Raw genomic sequence first — 19,038 nt, forward strand, 5'->3', positions numbered from 1 at the left:
ATAATAAGTAATTCGTATTCAACATTTTATAAACCATAAATAAATCGTTGTTTGCTATTGGTTGCCGCGTTGTGTTTTTCTCTGCGCAAGTTGGAGTTGTTTGGTTGGCGTCTGTCTCGTCGACGTCATCGCTGGCGGACATTTTCGTTCCGACATTTTGACATTTATCGCCTCCCGGTCAGAGATTTTATATTGGAGGAATTTTGGCCATCTGCAATTCATCATGGATGAAGAATACGACGCAATTGTACTTGGCACTGGTTTGAAGGAATGCATTCTAAGTGGAATGCTTTCCGTGTCCGGCAAGAAGGTATTGCACATTGATCGAAACAAGTACTATGGAGGTGAATCCGCGTCAATTACCCCGTTAGAGGAATTGTTCTCAAAGTTCAACGCACCGGCACCGGATGAAACCTACGGTCGAGGTCGCGACTGGAATGTGGACTTGATTCCTAAGTTCTTGATGGCCAATGGGCTGCTGGTCAAGCTGCTCATTCACACGGGCGTCACCCGCTACTTGGAGTTCAAGTCAGTGGAAGGAAGCTACGTGTACAAAGGTGGTAAGATCTCCAAAGTACCCGTGGATCAAAAGGAGGCGCTCGCTTCCGACCTAATGGGCATGTTTGAGAAACGTCGTTTCCGCAACTTCCTCATCTATGTCCAAGACTTCCAGGAGGAAGACGCCAAGACGTGGAAAGACTTCGATCCCAGCCAGGCCAACATGCAGTCTCTGTATGAAAAGTTCGGACTCGACAGAAACACCCAGGACTTTACTGGTCACGCCCTGGCCCTTTACTTGGATGATGATTACCTCCAGCGGCCGGCCATAGAGACAATACGCCGCATCAAGCTATACTCGGATTCTCTTGCTCGGTATGGAAAATCTCCCTACTTGTACCCCATGTATGGCCTTGGTGAGCTCCCTCAAGGCTTTGCCCGTCTTTCAGCCATTTATGGAGGCACATACATGCTGGACAAACCTATTGATGAGATTGTACTTGGAGAAGGTGGAAAAGTGGTAGGTGTCCGTTCTGGAAATGAGATTGCTAAGTGCAAGCAGGTGTATTGCGACCCCAGTTATGTTCTTGATAGAGTCCGCAAGAAGGCTCAGGTGATCCGTTGCATCTGCCTATTAGATCACCCTATTGCTAATACCAAGGATGCTTTGTCCACCCAGATCATTATCCCTCAGAAGCAAGTGGGTAGGAATTCTGACATCTATGTGTCCCTGGTGTCCTACACCCACCAGGTGGCAGCCAAGGGATGGTTTATTGCGATGGTGTCTACAACTGTTGAAACTAATGATCCTGAGTCTGAAATCAAGCCTGGTCTGGACCTTCTTGGAGCCATCAGGCAGAAATTTGTGTCTGTGTCCGACTACTATGAGCCTACAGATGATGGTAGTCAGAGCCAGATTTTTATATCTGAGTCTTATGATGCTACATCCCACTTTGATTCTACCTGTGTAGATGTGCTCAAAATTTACAAGCGTGGTACAGGGGAGGACTTTGATTTCTCTAAGGTGAAGGTAGAGCTTGGCGAGGAGGATCAGTGAGTGGATAGGTTGTATTATGTACATTTACACTGCTTGTTATTACCGTATTTGTTTATGAACTGCTCTGGCAGCAATGTAATGTTCATTAGGGTGTTTTGGGTAAAGATTTATAAAGAGCTTTGATGTATTTGCAGTAGAAGTATATGTGCAAATTGTTCCCATTAAGTAAGTGGTCAGCATCTTCATTAGTTTATTTACCAAAAATATTTTCAAAAATATAAGATTGTTATACAAAGCATTTAATTCAGTTTTAAGATTGCTTTTATTATTAATTTAAGAATAAAAATGTGAGTGATCTGCACAAGTGAAGTGATAGGATTATCTCAAAGGAATGCATTCCATTGTGGTACATTAATTTGATCTTGTGACCATATCATACTGTAATGTCAAAATTATGAATGCTCATTATACCTATATGTCCTGTGTAAGATCATGAATAAAGTTTCATTATACAAGGCATTTTGTTTAATTATTTAAATAATAGCATTTACAAGTAATATCACTAAAATATTTCACCTATTCAGGTATACGAAAATTATGAGGAGAAGTAGTCAAGTCGCGAGTATATTTGAGGCAGTACACATTATCATTTCTACAACCAATGAAAATATAATCCCCATACACTGCGGGTGAGGAAAAGACTTCGTTAGGAAGCATGTAATCTGACTCTATGCTCCCATTACGAGAGTCTATGATGCAAATCCTCCCATTATTGGAAACGGCAACTATGTGGTCCCCAATACCACATGGAGTGGAGTACACTTGGGAATTCATCTGCACCTTCCAATGCAAGCTCGGCTGGAAATTCTTTATGTTGATGCTGTAGACTTTCTCGTCGTGGCATCCAAACACGATCTGCCATTTCAAGCGCTCCGTTTCTTTTATAAAAAGTGACGAGAAAATGTTTCCTTTTGCGCCTTGATATTTCCATATCTGCAAGAACAATATTTTCTTGTTTTATGATTATGAAAACTATGTCATACCTGGGAAAAACAGTCCAGACGGTCAGCAACAGAGGTTGTTAAGCAGGCGAGGTGTTTCAATTGAAATAAACACATTGTGTGTACAGGTTAACTTGAACACCTCACCTGCTTAGTTACTTTTGCTATTGATATTAAAAATAGGCCAATTATACAGTTTACATTAAGGATTGGTAATTGCCAACTATCATCAGGCAAAGGGCACAAGGAAGAAATAAAAATAGACTACAAATAATGTTGGTGCCCCATATCCAAGAATTTGAAATAGGGGTCGATTTTCAAAGAAAATTTTGTAGCCACAGTACACTTCAGAGCCATCTTTAGACATATTATGATTAAAACTTTTAGAACGGCATTTGACTTTGATCCTTATTCTTTCAATGATATGTGTTAAACTTGTTAAATATCAAAAAGTGGCGCCATCTTACCGGGCATAACCCAAAGGTTGTGGCGCCTTCGCTCGAAACGATGCCGCCATACCTTTGGCCTTTGATCTTTTAGATCCATACTTAGCAGCTTGTAATAGAAATCACAAACAAGGTGGCTGGCGGCAATTATTGGATGGTGATCTACCTATAAAATAAAAAAGCGGCCAAGTGCGAGTCGGACTCGCCCATGAAGGGTTCCGTACCATTTATGACGTATTAAAAAACTACTTACTAGATCTCGTTCAAACCAATTTTCGGTGGAAGTTTGCATGGTAATGTATATCATTTTTTTTTTTTTGATTTTTCGTTCTGTTATTTTAGAAGTTACGGGGGGGGGGGGGGGGACACATTTTACCACTTTGGAAGTGTCTCTAATGATGAAATAAGATTTTTTGAGTTTCAGTTCTAAGTATGGGGAACCCCCAAAATTTATTGTTTTTTTTTTTTTTGTATATCTAAATGCGGTTTATAGAATAGGTACATCTACTTACCAAGTTTGAACAGTATAGCTCTTATAGTTTCGGAAAAAAGTGGCTGTGACATAAACGGACAGACAGACGGACATGACGAATTTATAAGGGTTCCGTTTTTTGCCATTTGGCTACGGAACCCTAAAAAAAAACCCCTACGCATTATGGCAAAAAAGAAAACATGCCTTTCGTCATTATGGAAAAGGGCTGCTACTCTTTAACCCATTCAGGGCCAGCGACAGCATATGGGTCATGCTCAAACAGTCTGCTCGTTTGCTGACTATGCTAACATGTTCCGCAGGGCCAGTGACTCACATGTGAATTCTGATTTAAACATAAACGAAACGAATTTGACGTAATAAAGTACGTATCCACTAAGTTAACAACCATTTCTATAAGGTATAACACGATAAAAAACTATAAATGCGTTTTTTAAAATGAAAATAGTGCCTAGAATATTCAATTTTGGTTTACTATGTGTGCAATATAGATATACTGAAATTCTAGATACATACGCGTTGCAAGCAAACAGAAAAATCCATATTTCAAAGATACCAAAAATATGTATATTTTAGAGGTTATTGACATGGCTCAGGGTATGGGTCATCGTGGCCTGGCGCTACTTGTAAAAACTAGAAATGTTTCCGTAGCAAGCTAAAATAAACTTTATTGGCTGGTTTTAAAGCTTATTTAGTGTTGAAGCTGTTTGATATTGTACCATTTTACAACCGATTACTGTTTGGATGATGGCTTGCAACATTTACCAACCCGTAGTATAATAATATTTTGTTTTGTGTGAGCGGTAAGGCAACGAGGATTTTCTCCCACTGTACTTTTATGTCATAATATTTGGTGATCATTGTATTTATCTTAGGCAATTATCTACTAACAATGCTGTTAATATTCATTTTTTTTTCGGTTCAATAATAACAAGGCAGATGAAACAGTCACCACTAACTAATATTGTATTATCATTAGTGTACGGACAAGTGGTGGCATTTTGAACAGAGCAGGAAATGGAGTCGGTAATATCTACTAACTTTTTATGATTGAATGAATAAATTCAAATTTTATATGATATTTACTTTACACATAAAATCTATTTCTCTTGCTCTTTCACATTCAATCAATATACTTTTTAACCATATACAACCTTAATTAGTTACTGGCCAAAAACTTTATAAACTGTAGATACGACAAAATAATTTGATGTTGTCAATTTAGACAACAGTTTGATATATGTGTTTTTGTAATACGCTAAGCTAATAAATTAAAACAGCACGACAGCAGAAATATAAATGAAACAATATGAATGACCCACCAGAATCGACAATTTTGAAGTGGATTGAACCATACGATAATCTTGTATATAAGGATAACAATAGCGTGTACTGTATATCATGTGAAATATATCTAACACAAATGAAATAATATAACATTGAAAAACATGTTAAAAGTAAAATCCCCAAGTAAATTGTGGAAACCAAAACGATATCTTTGTCTACGACTAATGTGTATTCCTAATTGCGTGAAACATCCCTTGGATACGAGTAAATCATCCAGAATTTAGAAAGTTCTTTGAAAAATATCTCGACAAAAACAAAAAGCTTCCTGAAGAGACTGTCTTAAGAAAGTATTACCTTGATAAAATATATAGTGCAACAGTTCACAAAATAAGAAATATTTTTTTGGATTCTAACTTATGGCTTGCAGTTGATGAAACTCTTGATGATGTTGGCAACTGCGTGGCAAACTTAACATTACAAACTAGGTACAATCACTCAAAAACATATATAAAGCTGTGGAAAACGAGCCTGGTGAGTCATAAAAGACATCAACATCAGGTCTTTGGATTGATAGTTCGTTTAGGAGTGAGAGTGCCCGATTGGTGGGAGCATTGTTGGCTTGACGCGTACGCACCCCGCCCACGGCGAACAGTCTTCTCCGGCGTCGCGGAGGCAAAGCGCCGCCCTCACTGGCGCCTAATACGCACGTCCTCGGCGCTGGAGCGAGCAATCCTATCCGCTCAAGCACCTTAACATTACTGATTCTGTTTCGCAACAGATTATAGTAATGGATCACTAATAATATTTTTCGTTGCAGTTCTAGCGTGTCACCATTCCCGACACAAACATTGAGGGAAAAAGAAGTGGATAGTATCCGTAGATCCTTTTATACATATAGCGAGCAAACTTTCTCTGTAGCCTTTCCACCATGAGAGAGTACTTTGCCTCGTGAGGATCCCAAATACAGGCACCAATTTCCAACCTACTGCGAACATACGCATTGTACAGAACTACTGCAACATTAGGACTAGAAAAATGCGACGATACTCGCATAATAAAACCTAGCATTTTATTAGCACGTCCACAGACCTCGGTTATATGCAAACGAAAATCCAAGTGCGCGTCTAAAGTCAACCCAAGATCTTGGACTACATCCAATCTCTCCAGTGGTAACTCGAGCAGGTTATATGATGGGGTAATAGCCTCTCGAGCTCTGGAAAAAGTAATCAGCTTACATTTGGTGACATTGAAGGGAAGCTGATTCGCAATACTCCAGGCCGCAACATTGTCTATGTCACGCTGTAGCGCTTCGCGGTCTGCCAAACTTCGCATGCTCCTAAACAACTTTAAGTCATCCGCGAATAGCAGGCACTCTGCGGTGGATACTACATTAGGCAAATGTAGGACCCAAGGTGCTACCCTTACTTGGGCATATTGATATTGTCTCTTTAAACATTGTGACTCCTTAGACATATTGATTACTTGGACGTTTTGACCATTGGACATTGTGATTCCTTGGACATATTGATTACTTGGACGTTTTGACCCTTGGACATCTTGATTCCTTGGACATATTGACTCTTTGGACATATTGGCACTTGGATATATTGACTCTTTGGACATTTTGACACTTGGGCATATTGACTGTTTGGACGTTTTAACTCCTTGGGCAAATTTACTCTTTGGACGGTTTGACCTTTGTACGTGTTGACTCCTTGGACATATTGACTCCTTGGACGTTTTGACCCTTGGACATATTGACTCCTTGGACGTTTTGACCTTTGGACATAGTGCCCTGGAAGGATAAAATGCACCTAGGCGACTCCATTTCCCGCTCTGTTGTCCGTAGTCAGTACGCTAATTATCATAATAGTGTGTGACAAACATTAACAAGTTTTTTTTTTAATATTTTGTTTTGTGTGAGGAGTAAGGCAAGGGAAATGGGTCAAATTGACCTTCCGAGATTTGACCCATTAAACAACAACAAACACAGCAAGTTAAATATGTAAAAAATAAAAATGTTCATTCCTACATCTTTTTTTGATAGGAACAGAAAAAAGTTGGTTAGTAAAAAAAAAGCATAAGGTTGGTCAACTGGCCGGCTTCATAAGCGGCGATTTATTTACCGTTCGCGCCAGGCCAGAGACCCATAAGCTGAGTCATACGTTTTAGCTAAAAACGGTTTGTATGGTGGCCCGGCGTATTGTGTACGCTCGACGGGTCTTGGCCATGAATGGGTTAAACTGCTAGATTGAGCTTTATCAAAAATATAGCAAGGAAACTAGCATTCACGTAAAAAAAAACCGCATCGACATTGGTCCATGCGTTGGAGCTACGATGCCACCACACAGACTGACATTGGCGTCAAACATACAAATAACACCCCTCTTTTTGCGTCGGGGGTTAAAAAAGCATTTGGACGGTTTAGGTATAATGCTAATGCATCATTTTCACATCTCTCTTTATTCTTTGAAATCAGTGTGAAAAGTCGCAGTTCGTAATGCATTATCAGCTTTATGAGCTTTAAAATCCACAGATTACCTATTAATTATTATTGGACTCCTGATAATGAGTATATTAGGAATACAAAAAAGTTTTTAGTCGGTGGTTTGTTTGATCGGATAATATTATTATTATTATAGCCTCATTTATTCCTTAATAAATTAGAATACATTTCAGTGCATAACAATTCGTAAATCATTTCACATGCAAAATAATTTAGATTGGCAATTTCACAATTCATATTAACAGTAAATTATATAATTTTTTTCTAATTTCATCTTAATTAATTAAATCAATCATTAAATTTTACTATTAAATACGATTACGATTTGAAATAAGTAATTATACATTTTGTTATTTTATTTTCAATGTATGTCATGCAGTTCAATTAAATTATTTATGACTTAAGGACCTCTCTTCGAGTGAAGGCCTCCTCCATCTTATTCCATACTACTCTATCATTAGCTTTGGACATCCAGTCTCTGCCAGCTACTCTATTTATTTCATCTGTCCATCTCTGTCTTGGTCTTGCTCTTTTTCGTTTATGTTGTGGTCCTGGCCAAGTAGTCACTATATATGTCCATTTCTGTTTGCTCATGCGTGCTACATGACCAGCCCATCTCCATTTCTGTTGTTTGCAGTGTTCCAAAGCGTCTATTATATTGGTTGTTTTTCTGATATCCGCGTTTCGTTTCCTGTCTCTTCTTTTAATATTTAGGATACTCCGTTCCATAGCTCGTTGGCATACTTGTAACTTATTGTTTATGTTATTGTTGAAAATCCAGGTTTGGCTGCCATATGACAGACATGGAAGTATACAGGTGTCTAGTACTTTTTTCTTAAGTTTTATAGGAAGGTTTGATTTCAACACTTCTTTATAACTCCAGAATTTACTCCATGTAATATTAATTCGCCTGTTTATTTCGTCGTAGTGTCTGGATTTAGTAAATGCTATTTGTTTACCTAAATAAATGTAATCTTGTACATATTCCAGTTGAGTAGTGTTGACGTTGATGGGTATTTTTATAGAGTTAGTCATGATTTTAGTCTTCTTGGCATTTAACTCTAATCCTATTTCTTGGCTGACTTTGAGAAGTTCGCAAACCATTTTTTCCAGTTGTACTGCTGTTTCTGAGAAGAGAACGATATCGTCGGCGAATCTCAAATTGCTCAGACAAACACCTTTTATGTTTAAACCTCTCTGTTTCCAGTCAAGTTTTTTCATAATACTTTCAAGAACAGTAATGAAAATTCTAGGCGAGAGCGGATCTCCCTGCCTGACTCCTCTGCAGATTTTGATTTCAGAGCCTTTAGTTTCCATTTTTACATAAGATACACTTTTGTTATAAATATCTTTTATAAGCTCTATTAGTCTCACACGGTACGCCACATTCATATAAAGCTGTCCACATGCTTTTGTGAGATATGGAATCGAACGCTTTCGCATAGTCGATAAAAGCTAAGTAGAGCGGACTTTGGTGTTCTTCATATTTCTCTATGATTTGCTCTAGCGTATGGATGTGATCCGTTGTTGAAAAGCTTTTTCTAAAGCCAGCTTGTTCTGGTGGTTGGTGTTTTTCAGTGTATTTTGCTAGGCGTTCTTCGAGACAAGAGGCAAATAATTTATACATATTCGGTTGCAAGCTGATAGGTCTGTAATTATTTATGTTAGCTGGATCTCCCTTTTTGTACAACAATATTATATCTGACTTTGCCCAGTCGGTGGGTATTTTTCTATCATTTAGGATTTTGTTAAACAAGTTTGTTAAGTTAACAAACTTGTTTAACAAAATCCTAAATGATCGGATAATATAGCATATCTTAAAAAGGGCCTATTTTAGATTTAAGCTAAGTAGTTATAGTAACACCAATGTATAAACCCATTATACATAATGCTTTTTTAAAAAGATTGCAGCGCTATCTCCGATAAGCTTTGCGCGTTGATCCTTATCCTCATTTACTTATTCAATTCTTTTATCTACTAGTTACTTACTCTTCCAGTTGTTTAAGAAGAAGGACGAAATAAGTTGTTTTAATTAATACTAGCGATCAGTCCCCGGTTGCAAATGTTGCCATGTAGACGGTTATATTTCATCGTCATATTTCAACCAATTTACACTTGCTTCATACTACCATAACTACCATAAGGATCAATATTTTATTACGGCCTTATAAATAATATTACCTACTATAAGTCAGGCATAATGACGGCTCATAAAACAATCGCTATACGACTTATGGTGATCTCAGCGGGGCGGGTGAAGCTTAGTGAGGAGTACGACCTAAATGTTAATTACTTGATATATGATGCGGAGACATGATTGAATCTAATAAATATGTACTTTATACTAGGTACTAATAGATACAGATCGTTACATAAAACAAGATATTTATGAAACATACATAGGTAGGTAAATGTTACAAGCAGTAGGTATATGAAATGAAATGTATTTATTTGTCAGAATATGGTACATTGATTTGATCTTAAATTAGAATTATCGCAAGTGCTTTCATATTCTACCGTGAAGGCGGTGTACAAATATTTTTACTTATATCTATAGTATACATAGTATACGTAACTATTACCTACTTCGGAATTTGTCCAGCTTTCCAAACCTACTTTTAGTAGCACATACTCCCAAATGCAGAATTTCATCGACACTATGAAATACTTTATTGTGGCAGCTCACTGGATATTAGGTACGTAATTAGTAATTACACATATAGGTATATGTGTAATTACTAATTATGAAGAATGGAACCTGTATCTGTTCCATCCTTCACTTTATAGCAACCATCCTAAACTCCTTTGGAAAAACCTTAAGGAAAACATATTACCTAATTTAAAGACCGAAGCAGACATACCAAAACAGTTTGATGACCCTACAGCTATGAATATTACTTTTCTAGATGTACCTGGTAATAATATACCAATGGCATAATGTATTTTGAAAATAACTTACTTATATGGTATAGTTGTTGGATTTGAAGCTGGCCCGGAGCGGCTAATCTTTTGTCTATTGTTAACTAAAACCGCGCGTGCCACTACCTGCAAAAAAAGGGTCGTATGATTCTAATTGGCACCTGAGCGCGGGCTAGTCCAACGCTCAAAAAACCAGTGTAGGTGCGCTCTCCGATAACGCGCCTTTGTTCCGCATATTGAGGACACATTTTAGACTGGTTCGGTAGCGTTCGACTCGCCGGCACTCAGTAACCGTAGAGGGATCACACAAGAAAACGCAAATTATTTTTCCATTTGTTAATTTTGAATCTTATTTCAATTTTCATAGGAGTTGGAATTCAATAACCGGTTAAAGTGACCGGACCCTTTTTTTGCAGGTAGTGGCACGCGCGGTTTTAGTTAACAATAGACAAAGGATAAGCCGTTCGGGGCCAGCTACAAATCTAACGACTATAATTCATCTTTCCAATTATCTACTGTAACTGAAAGCGTCGTCAGTAAACTATTACTTCACACGAAATCTAACGCCATTGGTTACTTATGATGGTATTAATTTTGACATGATTTTGATGACGCTTCCTCGCACCTTGGGTGTTATCACTGATTTAATCAATTGTTCTATTACAGCTTCCGCTTTCCCATCATTATGGAAAACAGCTGTTGTCCGCCCTATTCCAAAAACTAATGATTCAAATGACCGAAAAGACTTTCGACCTATAAGTATATTGCCTTACTTGTCAAAAAATTTAGAGAAAGTGGTATATGACCAAGTATCCAAGTACTTGGAAAATAACCAGTGCCGGATTAAGACATTTTGATGCCCTAAGCATTTCTAGACCATGGTGCCCCCTCATCAAGATTACATTGAATTTTCTTGGTAAATTGAGTGACGTTTATTGCCGCATTACTGCTGAGAATAGAATTTTCAATCCAACACATCATTTTATCACGGAAATTGACAGTACTGCAGCAGTAATGTTCCAACAGTATGTAAGGTCAAGTGTTAGCAAATTGAAAATCGTGCTTCGCATAAGGCCGGAGGCGAGCCAACCAATGTCCAAGTGTGAGAAGACATAAAAGGCATAGGCCGTACTCCGCACAGGGTTTTGCAACCTCTAGAGCTTTCCTGCGAAGTTCATTCATGTGAGGGCAAAGGCAGAGCTTCAGTAGGAGCTTAGCCATTGGCCATTGGTTCTTGTCAGACAGAACAAGAACCAATGGCCGCAAGTGTCTTAAATAGCAAATTATTGTTTACTTAATTTGCTATTTAAGACACTTGCGACTTGGGACTTAATAGGGTAATTTTTAAAATTACCACTGACCCGACGTTTCAAAAACGGCGTTGTCCCCATGGTCTCGGAGAAGACTGGGTAAATTCGACATCATTATCTTGACGTTGGAGGTAATTTTAGAACTTTATCAAAGGCGATTAAGTCCCGTTTTCTTAAATAATATAATGTGTCACAATTATGCTAATAAAATTAGATTTTTTCGAATTTGGTCCTAAAAATGTGTGTAATCCGAGTTTGCTCCATTCCAGGAGGTGTGCATAAATGTTTCCTCTTATTCAGTTTTTTTTGCTTGAAAATCGAAAACGGTACGTCCGACGGAAAATTTGTTCTAATTATGATTAAAACTGATATCTGAGGATCCGAAATGTAATTTAACTATGTTCTTGCAATAAAACATATTGATTTATTGAAGGTACCCTAATATGTATTCCAAGTCTAAATTGTATAAAATAAAAAATGTCGACCTATTTTTTATTTTTGGTAAAATCATGTTAAAAATCCAAAAACGCCTTCTTACCAGTGTCTAATCCACGAACTGTCCTATGTCCTTCAAAATCACGTGGTTTCGAAAGGAAAAAATCATCTCCTAAGGATCCCAAAATGTATGCATACCCCCTGGGATGGAGCAAACTTGGATTACACGCATTTAGAATGAAATGAAAGTATTAAAACATTTTTCAGTTTGCTGGGAATTAATTCCTCAAAACGCTTTTTTTGGATCTAATTTGATTGGCTTAAATCGTGAAAGTTTAAATCAGTGTTTTTAAAGGCAAAGTCTAAGGCTGAGCTTTTCATAAGGCTGAACGCGCGGAGCGTTCGATCGGCGCTTACGGATGAGGCATGGATGAGGCCAAAGGTCGAGCTGGAAGAAAGCATTTGAATTTCACCACTGGCGAGGTATGAACGGCTGAACGTCCGGAGCGTCCGATCGCGGTGGGTTATCATACAATACAACTGATGGCGAGGTGTGAGCAAGGCAGAAGGCCCAGCTTCGTGAGAGGACAGCTTAGATTTGGATCCATGTTAAGTGAAAGTAAGGCAGTTTGCACAAAGTAGAATGCCTAGCGTCGCATAAGACCTAACGCCGAACTGCTGCCTTCGCGGGGCCCTTTATAACAGTTTGACAATTAGGTCGCAGGATCGTGGTTCTGCAGCAACTCGGCCAGGCCGACACATCTGGCGTGCAAGAGAGCAAAATGCGCTACAAAATCGGTAATCTACGTCGAGGAAATCGGTTGGCCATAAGCCCGACGGTAAGAAGGTTGGAGATGAATACGGCTGAGGTAACCCTCGGTGAAGAAGACGACAAAGCTGGTACATGGCAACAACCCCGGCGCAAAAAGCGAAAATCTAAATCAACAGTGATTACTGGAGTTGGCATAAAAAACAATACTCTGCAATCTGCAGAGCGATTTAAATACATACAAGCCTGGAATTTCCAGCCGGACACTTCACCAGAACAAATTGTCACGTTTTTAAATAAGATACACGAATCGAAGGAATATATCGTCGAAAAAAGGGACATAAAAACGAAACGGCACGCGTCTTTCATAATTGGCTTCCCCGAAAGCGTATACGACCAGTTGAAATCGCCGACTTCGTGGCCACACGGCATACGTTTTACCGACTGGTTTCGCGTCCGTCCCCGCGCCGAGCGGGGCCCCACCACCGAGCAGCCCGACATCGCCACAGTGCCTCAGTGACTGCGCGCCTGCGCGCGCGTCGATCTCACACACACAAGATAAGGATGCATCGAATGCGCCGATTATCGTATGCCACCAAAACATACAATCACTTAATAACAAATCGGATAAGTTGGAAGTGTTGCTTAGTGCCGACCTTAAATGCGACGTATTAGCCATTACCGAACATTGGCTCTCTGACGTGAATTTAAAGTGCATTAGCATAGACAAATACATTCTGGTATCGTCATTTTGTCGTAAACAATCACTTCATGGTGGGTCATGCATATATGTCAAAAATAGTATCAAAGCAGTAAACATACCCGAAATTGTTGACTTGTCTAAAGAACTAGTATGTGAACTATCAGCTGTTTATTTGTTAGATTCTAATCTCATTGTGATTTGCCTATATCGGACTAATTTAATTCCTACGAAAGATTTTCTGACCCACCTTGAATGTGTGCTCGAGAAAGTCACTGAATTTAATAAAAATTTCATAATTACAGGTGATATGAATATAAATTGTATCGGAGAAAAAACTGTAGACTGTAGAAATCTAGAGGACGTGTTAGTAACTCATGACTGTAGGAACGAAGCTACGTTTCCCACGCGAGTTAGTTCGCACTCGTCCACGGCACTTGACCACGCATACACTAATGTGGAGGCAGGCCTGATAACAGCATCTCCTGTAGTAACTAATATCAGTGATCACTACGCAGTGCGTTTAGATGTGACTAATCAGCTTAGGAAACCTATTGTACTATCTCGGTTATTCAGAAACTACTCTCAAATGAATCGCGTCAATTTTATCTCCGCGTTGGAAAGTATAAACTGGGCGAATTTTGTGTCAAATAATGGCCATACAGCTGAAGTTTTATCAGCTCAGTTGAATAATACTTTATCTAATAGAATAAATACTTGTTTTCCATTAAAAAGAAATTTCCGTTCGAAAAATACCGAATCATGGATCACACAAGATATATTAAACATTAAATCTTTATTATTTGATTGCCTTAACTTGGAACGTAAGTTTCCATCAAATAATGCGCTAATAAATTACATACAAAAATTGAATATCGAATATAGACATGCGATACTGATGGCCGTGACACAAAACTCGTGCAGAACGATGTGGCATATAGTAAATAAAGAAAGAGGGAAAAATGTACGGCTTCCTGTAGACTTCACAGAAGTCGTGGTGGATGCAAATGGCAAAAAATATAGCACAAAGAAGGAAGCGGTAGATGCTATGAATACTAGGTTCGTGTGTGCCGCGACGGCGTGCGGAGCCCCCCGCGCTGACCTTGACCGAGTGTGCGATCAGCTGGGCACGGCGGGTGCCCCTGCCGACCGGTCCATAAGACTTATTCCTTTCACCTGTGATGAAGTCTACAACATAATAACGTCACGAATACCTCATAAAACAAGTAAAGATATTTATGGTGTATCCATGGATTTGCTAAATGCTGCCGCCTATACTTTATCTCCGGTACTCACTCACCTGTATAATTTATGCCTTAGAGAAGGATCATACCCAAAATCCTTAAAAATAAGTAAGGTCTCTCCCCTTTTCAAAGGTAAAGGAAAAAGAGAATGTGAAGATGGGTACCGACCAGTGTCTATCATTCCGTGCGTTGCTAAGGTGCTGGAAAATGGGTTGTGTCAGCGACTGACAGCATTCTTAAATGAGACAAATACATTGTCCGACCGCCAATATGCTTACAGGTCCGGCCGCTGCACTACCGACCTAGCGCGTGAAGCCATACGTAAGATTATGGATGCCCTGGAGAGGAAGCAGCAAGTTGCGATGCTATGCTGCGACCTCTCCAAGGCATTCGATGTGGCCGACCACAGCATCATCGCTGCCAAGTTGCTACATTACGGAATAGGTGGTAAAGCTCATAGCCTCCTCACTGACGCTTTGCGTAGCCGATCCCAAGTTGTGGTTGGGGATGGGGGATTAGCTAAGTCCGATCCGCTAGCTACATACATGGGAGTAGCCCAAGGATCGTCGGTTTCTAATATTCTGTTTTCCCTGTTACTGAATGATCTGCCTCAAGCAATGACAACAGCCGACATTTTAATGTATGCAGACGATGTTGCAGGTGTTATAACGGCGCAAAATGTGGATGACTTGGAGACCTGTCTCAACGAAGCCGCAAACCAGTTATCTCGGTGGTTTAGTCTAAACGGCCTAGCGCTCAATTTAACCAAGACTCATTTTATCCATTTTCAAGTCGGTGGCCGCACACCGAGATCACTAAAGGTTCAAGTTGGCGGCGTATTTTTGGAGCAGGTAGAATCCATTACATTCTTGGGTTTTGAGGTCGACCGAAAGCTGTCCTGGGCTCCCCATATAGATAAGCTATGTGGGAAGCTAGGCGGTGCATGCTTCGCACTGCGGCGCCTCTCGAGTCGTGCCAAGGCATGTAGTGCGGACGTGCTATTTTGCGACTATCCACTCGCTTTTGCAGTACGGCACAGAGCTGTGGGGGCGAGCCGCGGACTGGCAACGCGCGTTCCGACTCCAAAAAAGAGCCGTGCGCGCGGTGATGCAGTTGTCCCAAGATACCTCCGCAAGGCCCTACTTCAAGGACCTTGGTATACTAACCTTGCCGTCGGTAATAATATTACAGATCGCCACATATGCCTATAAAAATATATGCCATTTTAAAAAACGCTCTGATTCAGACCGCGTGCTTCGACACCCGAACAGGTTGTTGCCAGTAAAACGACGCCTCGCAAGATCTGAGAAGATAACTCACGTGATGTGCCCGACCGTATATAATAAGTTGCCAGTGTCAATCACCTCGGCTCCTTCTCTAGATTGTTTTAGAAGAAAATTAAAAACTTGGCTTCTCGAGCACACATTTTACAGCATCGACGAATTTTTAAAGCTTAAATTATAAGTTATACCCAGAGTATATAATTCTATTAATGATTGTTATATTATTAATTTTTAATTCATATATTTTTGCGTAAATAATTGACATGTAATTTATAAAATTATACAATAAATGATTATGATTATGATTATGATGTGCTTACGTGTCCTCACTCTATTACGACCCTTCGTTATTAGATGGGTACATAAGTACTACGACTGCGATGCAGCCTGCACGTTTTTTTCCTGCGATTTTGGTGCCCCCCTAGACGTGGTGCCCTAAGCAAGTGCTTATTTTGCTTAATGGTTAATCCGGCACTGAAAATAACAACCTTTTACCCGAAATGCAGTCGGGCTTTAGGCGAGGCCGTAGCACTAGCACGTACTGCGCTTCATGATGTAGTGGACGAAGTTCTTGCTGGCCAAGACCTGGGCAAGGGAACTGTATTGGTGCTGCTCGACTTTTCGAGAACTTTTGACTGCATAAATATTCCACTTCTTTTGGCAAAGTTACATTATTATGGTACCCTCAACACAAGCCTTATTGAGCTTACTGTGGGACTAAGTCAATTTGTGTAATAATGTCCTATAATATTTATTTATTTATTTATTTATGGTTTCGATTACCGCACTATCAGATGGTTCGAGAGCTACTTTAAAAACTGGAAACAGTTGGTTAAGATAAGTCGTAGTGACGGTAGCTCTATATCATCGGAGCCAATACCTGTGACAAGACGTGTCCCGCAGGGTTCTATTTTAGGTCCCTTGCTCTTTATTTTGTACAGTGCCGACATCGTCCAATGCATTAATCATTGTAAATACCATTTATATGCGGATGATCTCCAAATATATATTTTTTCTTTCCCAACGACACGAGCTCAGCAGTCACTAAAATAAACTCCGATCTTAAACGTATTTCGGAATGGGCCTCTGAAAACTGCCTGGTTCTCAACCCCATAAAGTCCAAATATGGAAATATGGAAGATATAATTTAAGTCAATATGGAATAATTTAATTCTGAAATAAACTTATTATTATATGATCCTGGGTTCACCGCACCAGATAAACGTCATCATCACAGCCTATAATCCTGTAATAGATATGAATGATATGGTGATGGTATGAATGTGGCTCCCGTTACCGAAGCGAGAAATCTTGGTCTTTTGATGGACACTGTCACCCCATTTATAAATAACGGAAACTGGCTCAAAATGCTGCCACGTCAGGATCTAATGTTGGCATGCTTACTGTTTGATGTAATAAACACTTAGACTCCAAGCTATTTGTACAAAAAACTGGTTTGGTCAACAAACAGAAGCTGCCACTCGGTTAGAGCTCCGCATATTCTGATGCTGCAGCCTGCTGTAAACAATACCGCGCTGCTGCTTTTAGTGGAAGTTTTAGATATCGGGACACCAAGTGTTGGAACAACATACCTCCACCAATCAGAATATTAAAAAGTAAACCTTTAAAATAAAATGACGACAATACCTATTAGAAACCCAAAAACGAAGTGCCTAAAACTTAACCCCACCTGACCACCTCTCACACCATTACCTGCCGGTACTTATCCACTTGCGCTCGCATCTTATAATTTCTTAATACTAAATTATTTATCAAATAAGTATAATAACTACGTGTCATACTTTTGTACAAACACCGTTACTCGGATTATATTATCTATTGTTGCAAATATTTTCAGTACCTACATACTTACAGTACAAATATATGTAATATGCATATATACTTATACATATAAGTACCTTGACTAGCGCTGCACTGGTCGTTTATTATTGTAGGTTTTAAGGTTTTGACGGAAGACAGCATTTATGCTGAGTCAGCGCCTATTCTTTACCACAACACATGACCCTCTGCTAATACCTCTAGTAATCTAACAATAAGACACGTACTTCGTTGTTATTTGCTATTAGTGTCCAATTGTATGTTACTTTTTCTTTGTCTCTTGTCAATCTTCTTTTGTCTCTTGTTATTTGTTTGTGTCATAAACAGTGATCGGTTTTTTGGATTCGACAAGGGGTGAACGACCTCAATCATTATGTTAGTATGGATATGCTCCGGGAATCCGGGCTTTATGTTGTTAGAAAAGACAAAAAAATACAATTTGTTTCTTTTATTACACTTTAAAACAGCTAAGTAGCTGATAGACGAGTACTTACTCACTGTTCTTTTGTCTAAATCGAACAAATGAGCACAAGTAAAGTAAAGTAAATATTCTTTATTGCACCAACAATTATACATTTTACATACATGTAAAACTACAAATGAATTTTAAAGGAAAATAGAACCAGGTAACAACAGGCGGTCTTATCGCTAAAAAGCGATCTCTTCCAGACAACCTTTAGGTAGCAGGAACACACACTACACTGACAGCTCATTTGCTGCCTCCAAAGCGGCACATTTTGTACCGTTTGGATAAAAGTTCGGCGAGTAAGTACGCGTGTCTATCAGCTAATATATGGTTACTACGGGTTAATTGTTTGAATAAATGAATTCGTTATCAAAAAGTGAATTACACTTTCAACTGAGAGGTAGTTTGAGAAAAACAATGTCCACAATGTCAAATGGTTTTATTGCTCACCAAAAATAATTAGAACTGCTGCACTATAAGCTAATACTTTGTGGAGGTTTTAATATATTTTGCTTTAAATAAAATGTTGTGATTAGGAAAAGAATAGAAGTTTTTGTCTCAACTGGTTGCCATGTAAGAGTAAAATAATCCTTAGAGATAATTTAAATTGTTTTATTTTTGTACGGTTTGTTCGGTATCGCGGGAAACTGTCGTATCTATATTAACTTTTCTACTTGATATCCCGCGAGGGAGAATCCAAATAACCGATCACTGGTCATAAAGCATGTAAGTTGTGGTTGAATAAAGATTTTATCTATCTATCATCCACCTCACCAAAAACCACTTCCCCGGATTTGTCACCATAGTGGTATTGCGCTGAACTCGTAAACCGAGCCAGCCATAAAGGC

General features: G+C 39.1%; 2 protein-coding genes across 3 annotated transcripts in view; one reads left to right on the plus strand and one right to left on the minus strand.

Annotated features, from left to right (window-relative positions):
• LOC133517146 (rab GDP dissociation inhibitor alpha) lies at window positions 1–2,014 on the plus strand. Its single transcript, XM_061850314.1, has one exon. It carries the CDS (start codon window positions 224–226, stop codon window positions 1,553–1,555), a length of 1,332 nt encoding a protein of 443 aa, XP_061706298.1. The 5' UTR covers window positions 1–223; the 3' UTR covers window positions 1,556–2,014.
• LOC133517145 (beta-alanine-activating enzyme) overlaps window positions 1,729–19,038 on the minus strand; it is a 26,534-nt gene continuing 9,224 nt past the window's right edge. Inside the window, exons 6-7 of one of the 2 annotated variants that reach the window (XM_061850313.1) lie at window positions 10,185–10,270; window positions 2,301–2,488 (exon numbers count right to left, since the gene is read on the minus strand). In XM_061850313.1, coding sequence (XP_061706297.1) covers window positions 2,437–2,488; window positions 10,185–10,270 — 138 coding nt within the window. In that variant the 3' untranslated portion in view covers window positions 2,301–2,436. Of the gene's footprint in view, window positions 2,489–10,184; window positions 10,271–19,038 lie in introns of both variants that reach the window. The other variant, XM_061850312.1, reaches the window with a different exon arrangement.

Source organism: Cydia pomonella, chromosome 4, assembly GCF_033807575.1.
Source record: "Cydia pomonella isolate Wapato2018A chromosome 4, ilCydPomo1, whole genome shotgun sequence".
Lineage (NCBI taxonomy): Eukaryota > Metazoa > Arthropoda > Insecta > Lepidoptera > Tortricidae > Cydia > Cydia pomonella.

Coding starts and splice junctions, on each gene's coding strand:
- LOC133517146 (XM_061850314.1), top strand. CDS start 224: ATGGATGAAGAATACGACGCAATTGTACTTGGCACTGGTTTGAAGGAA.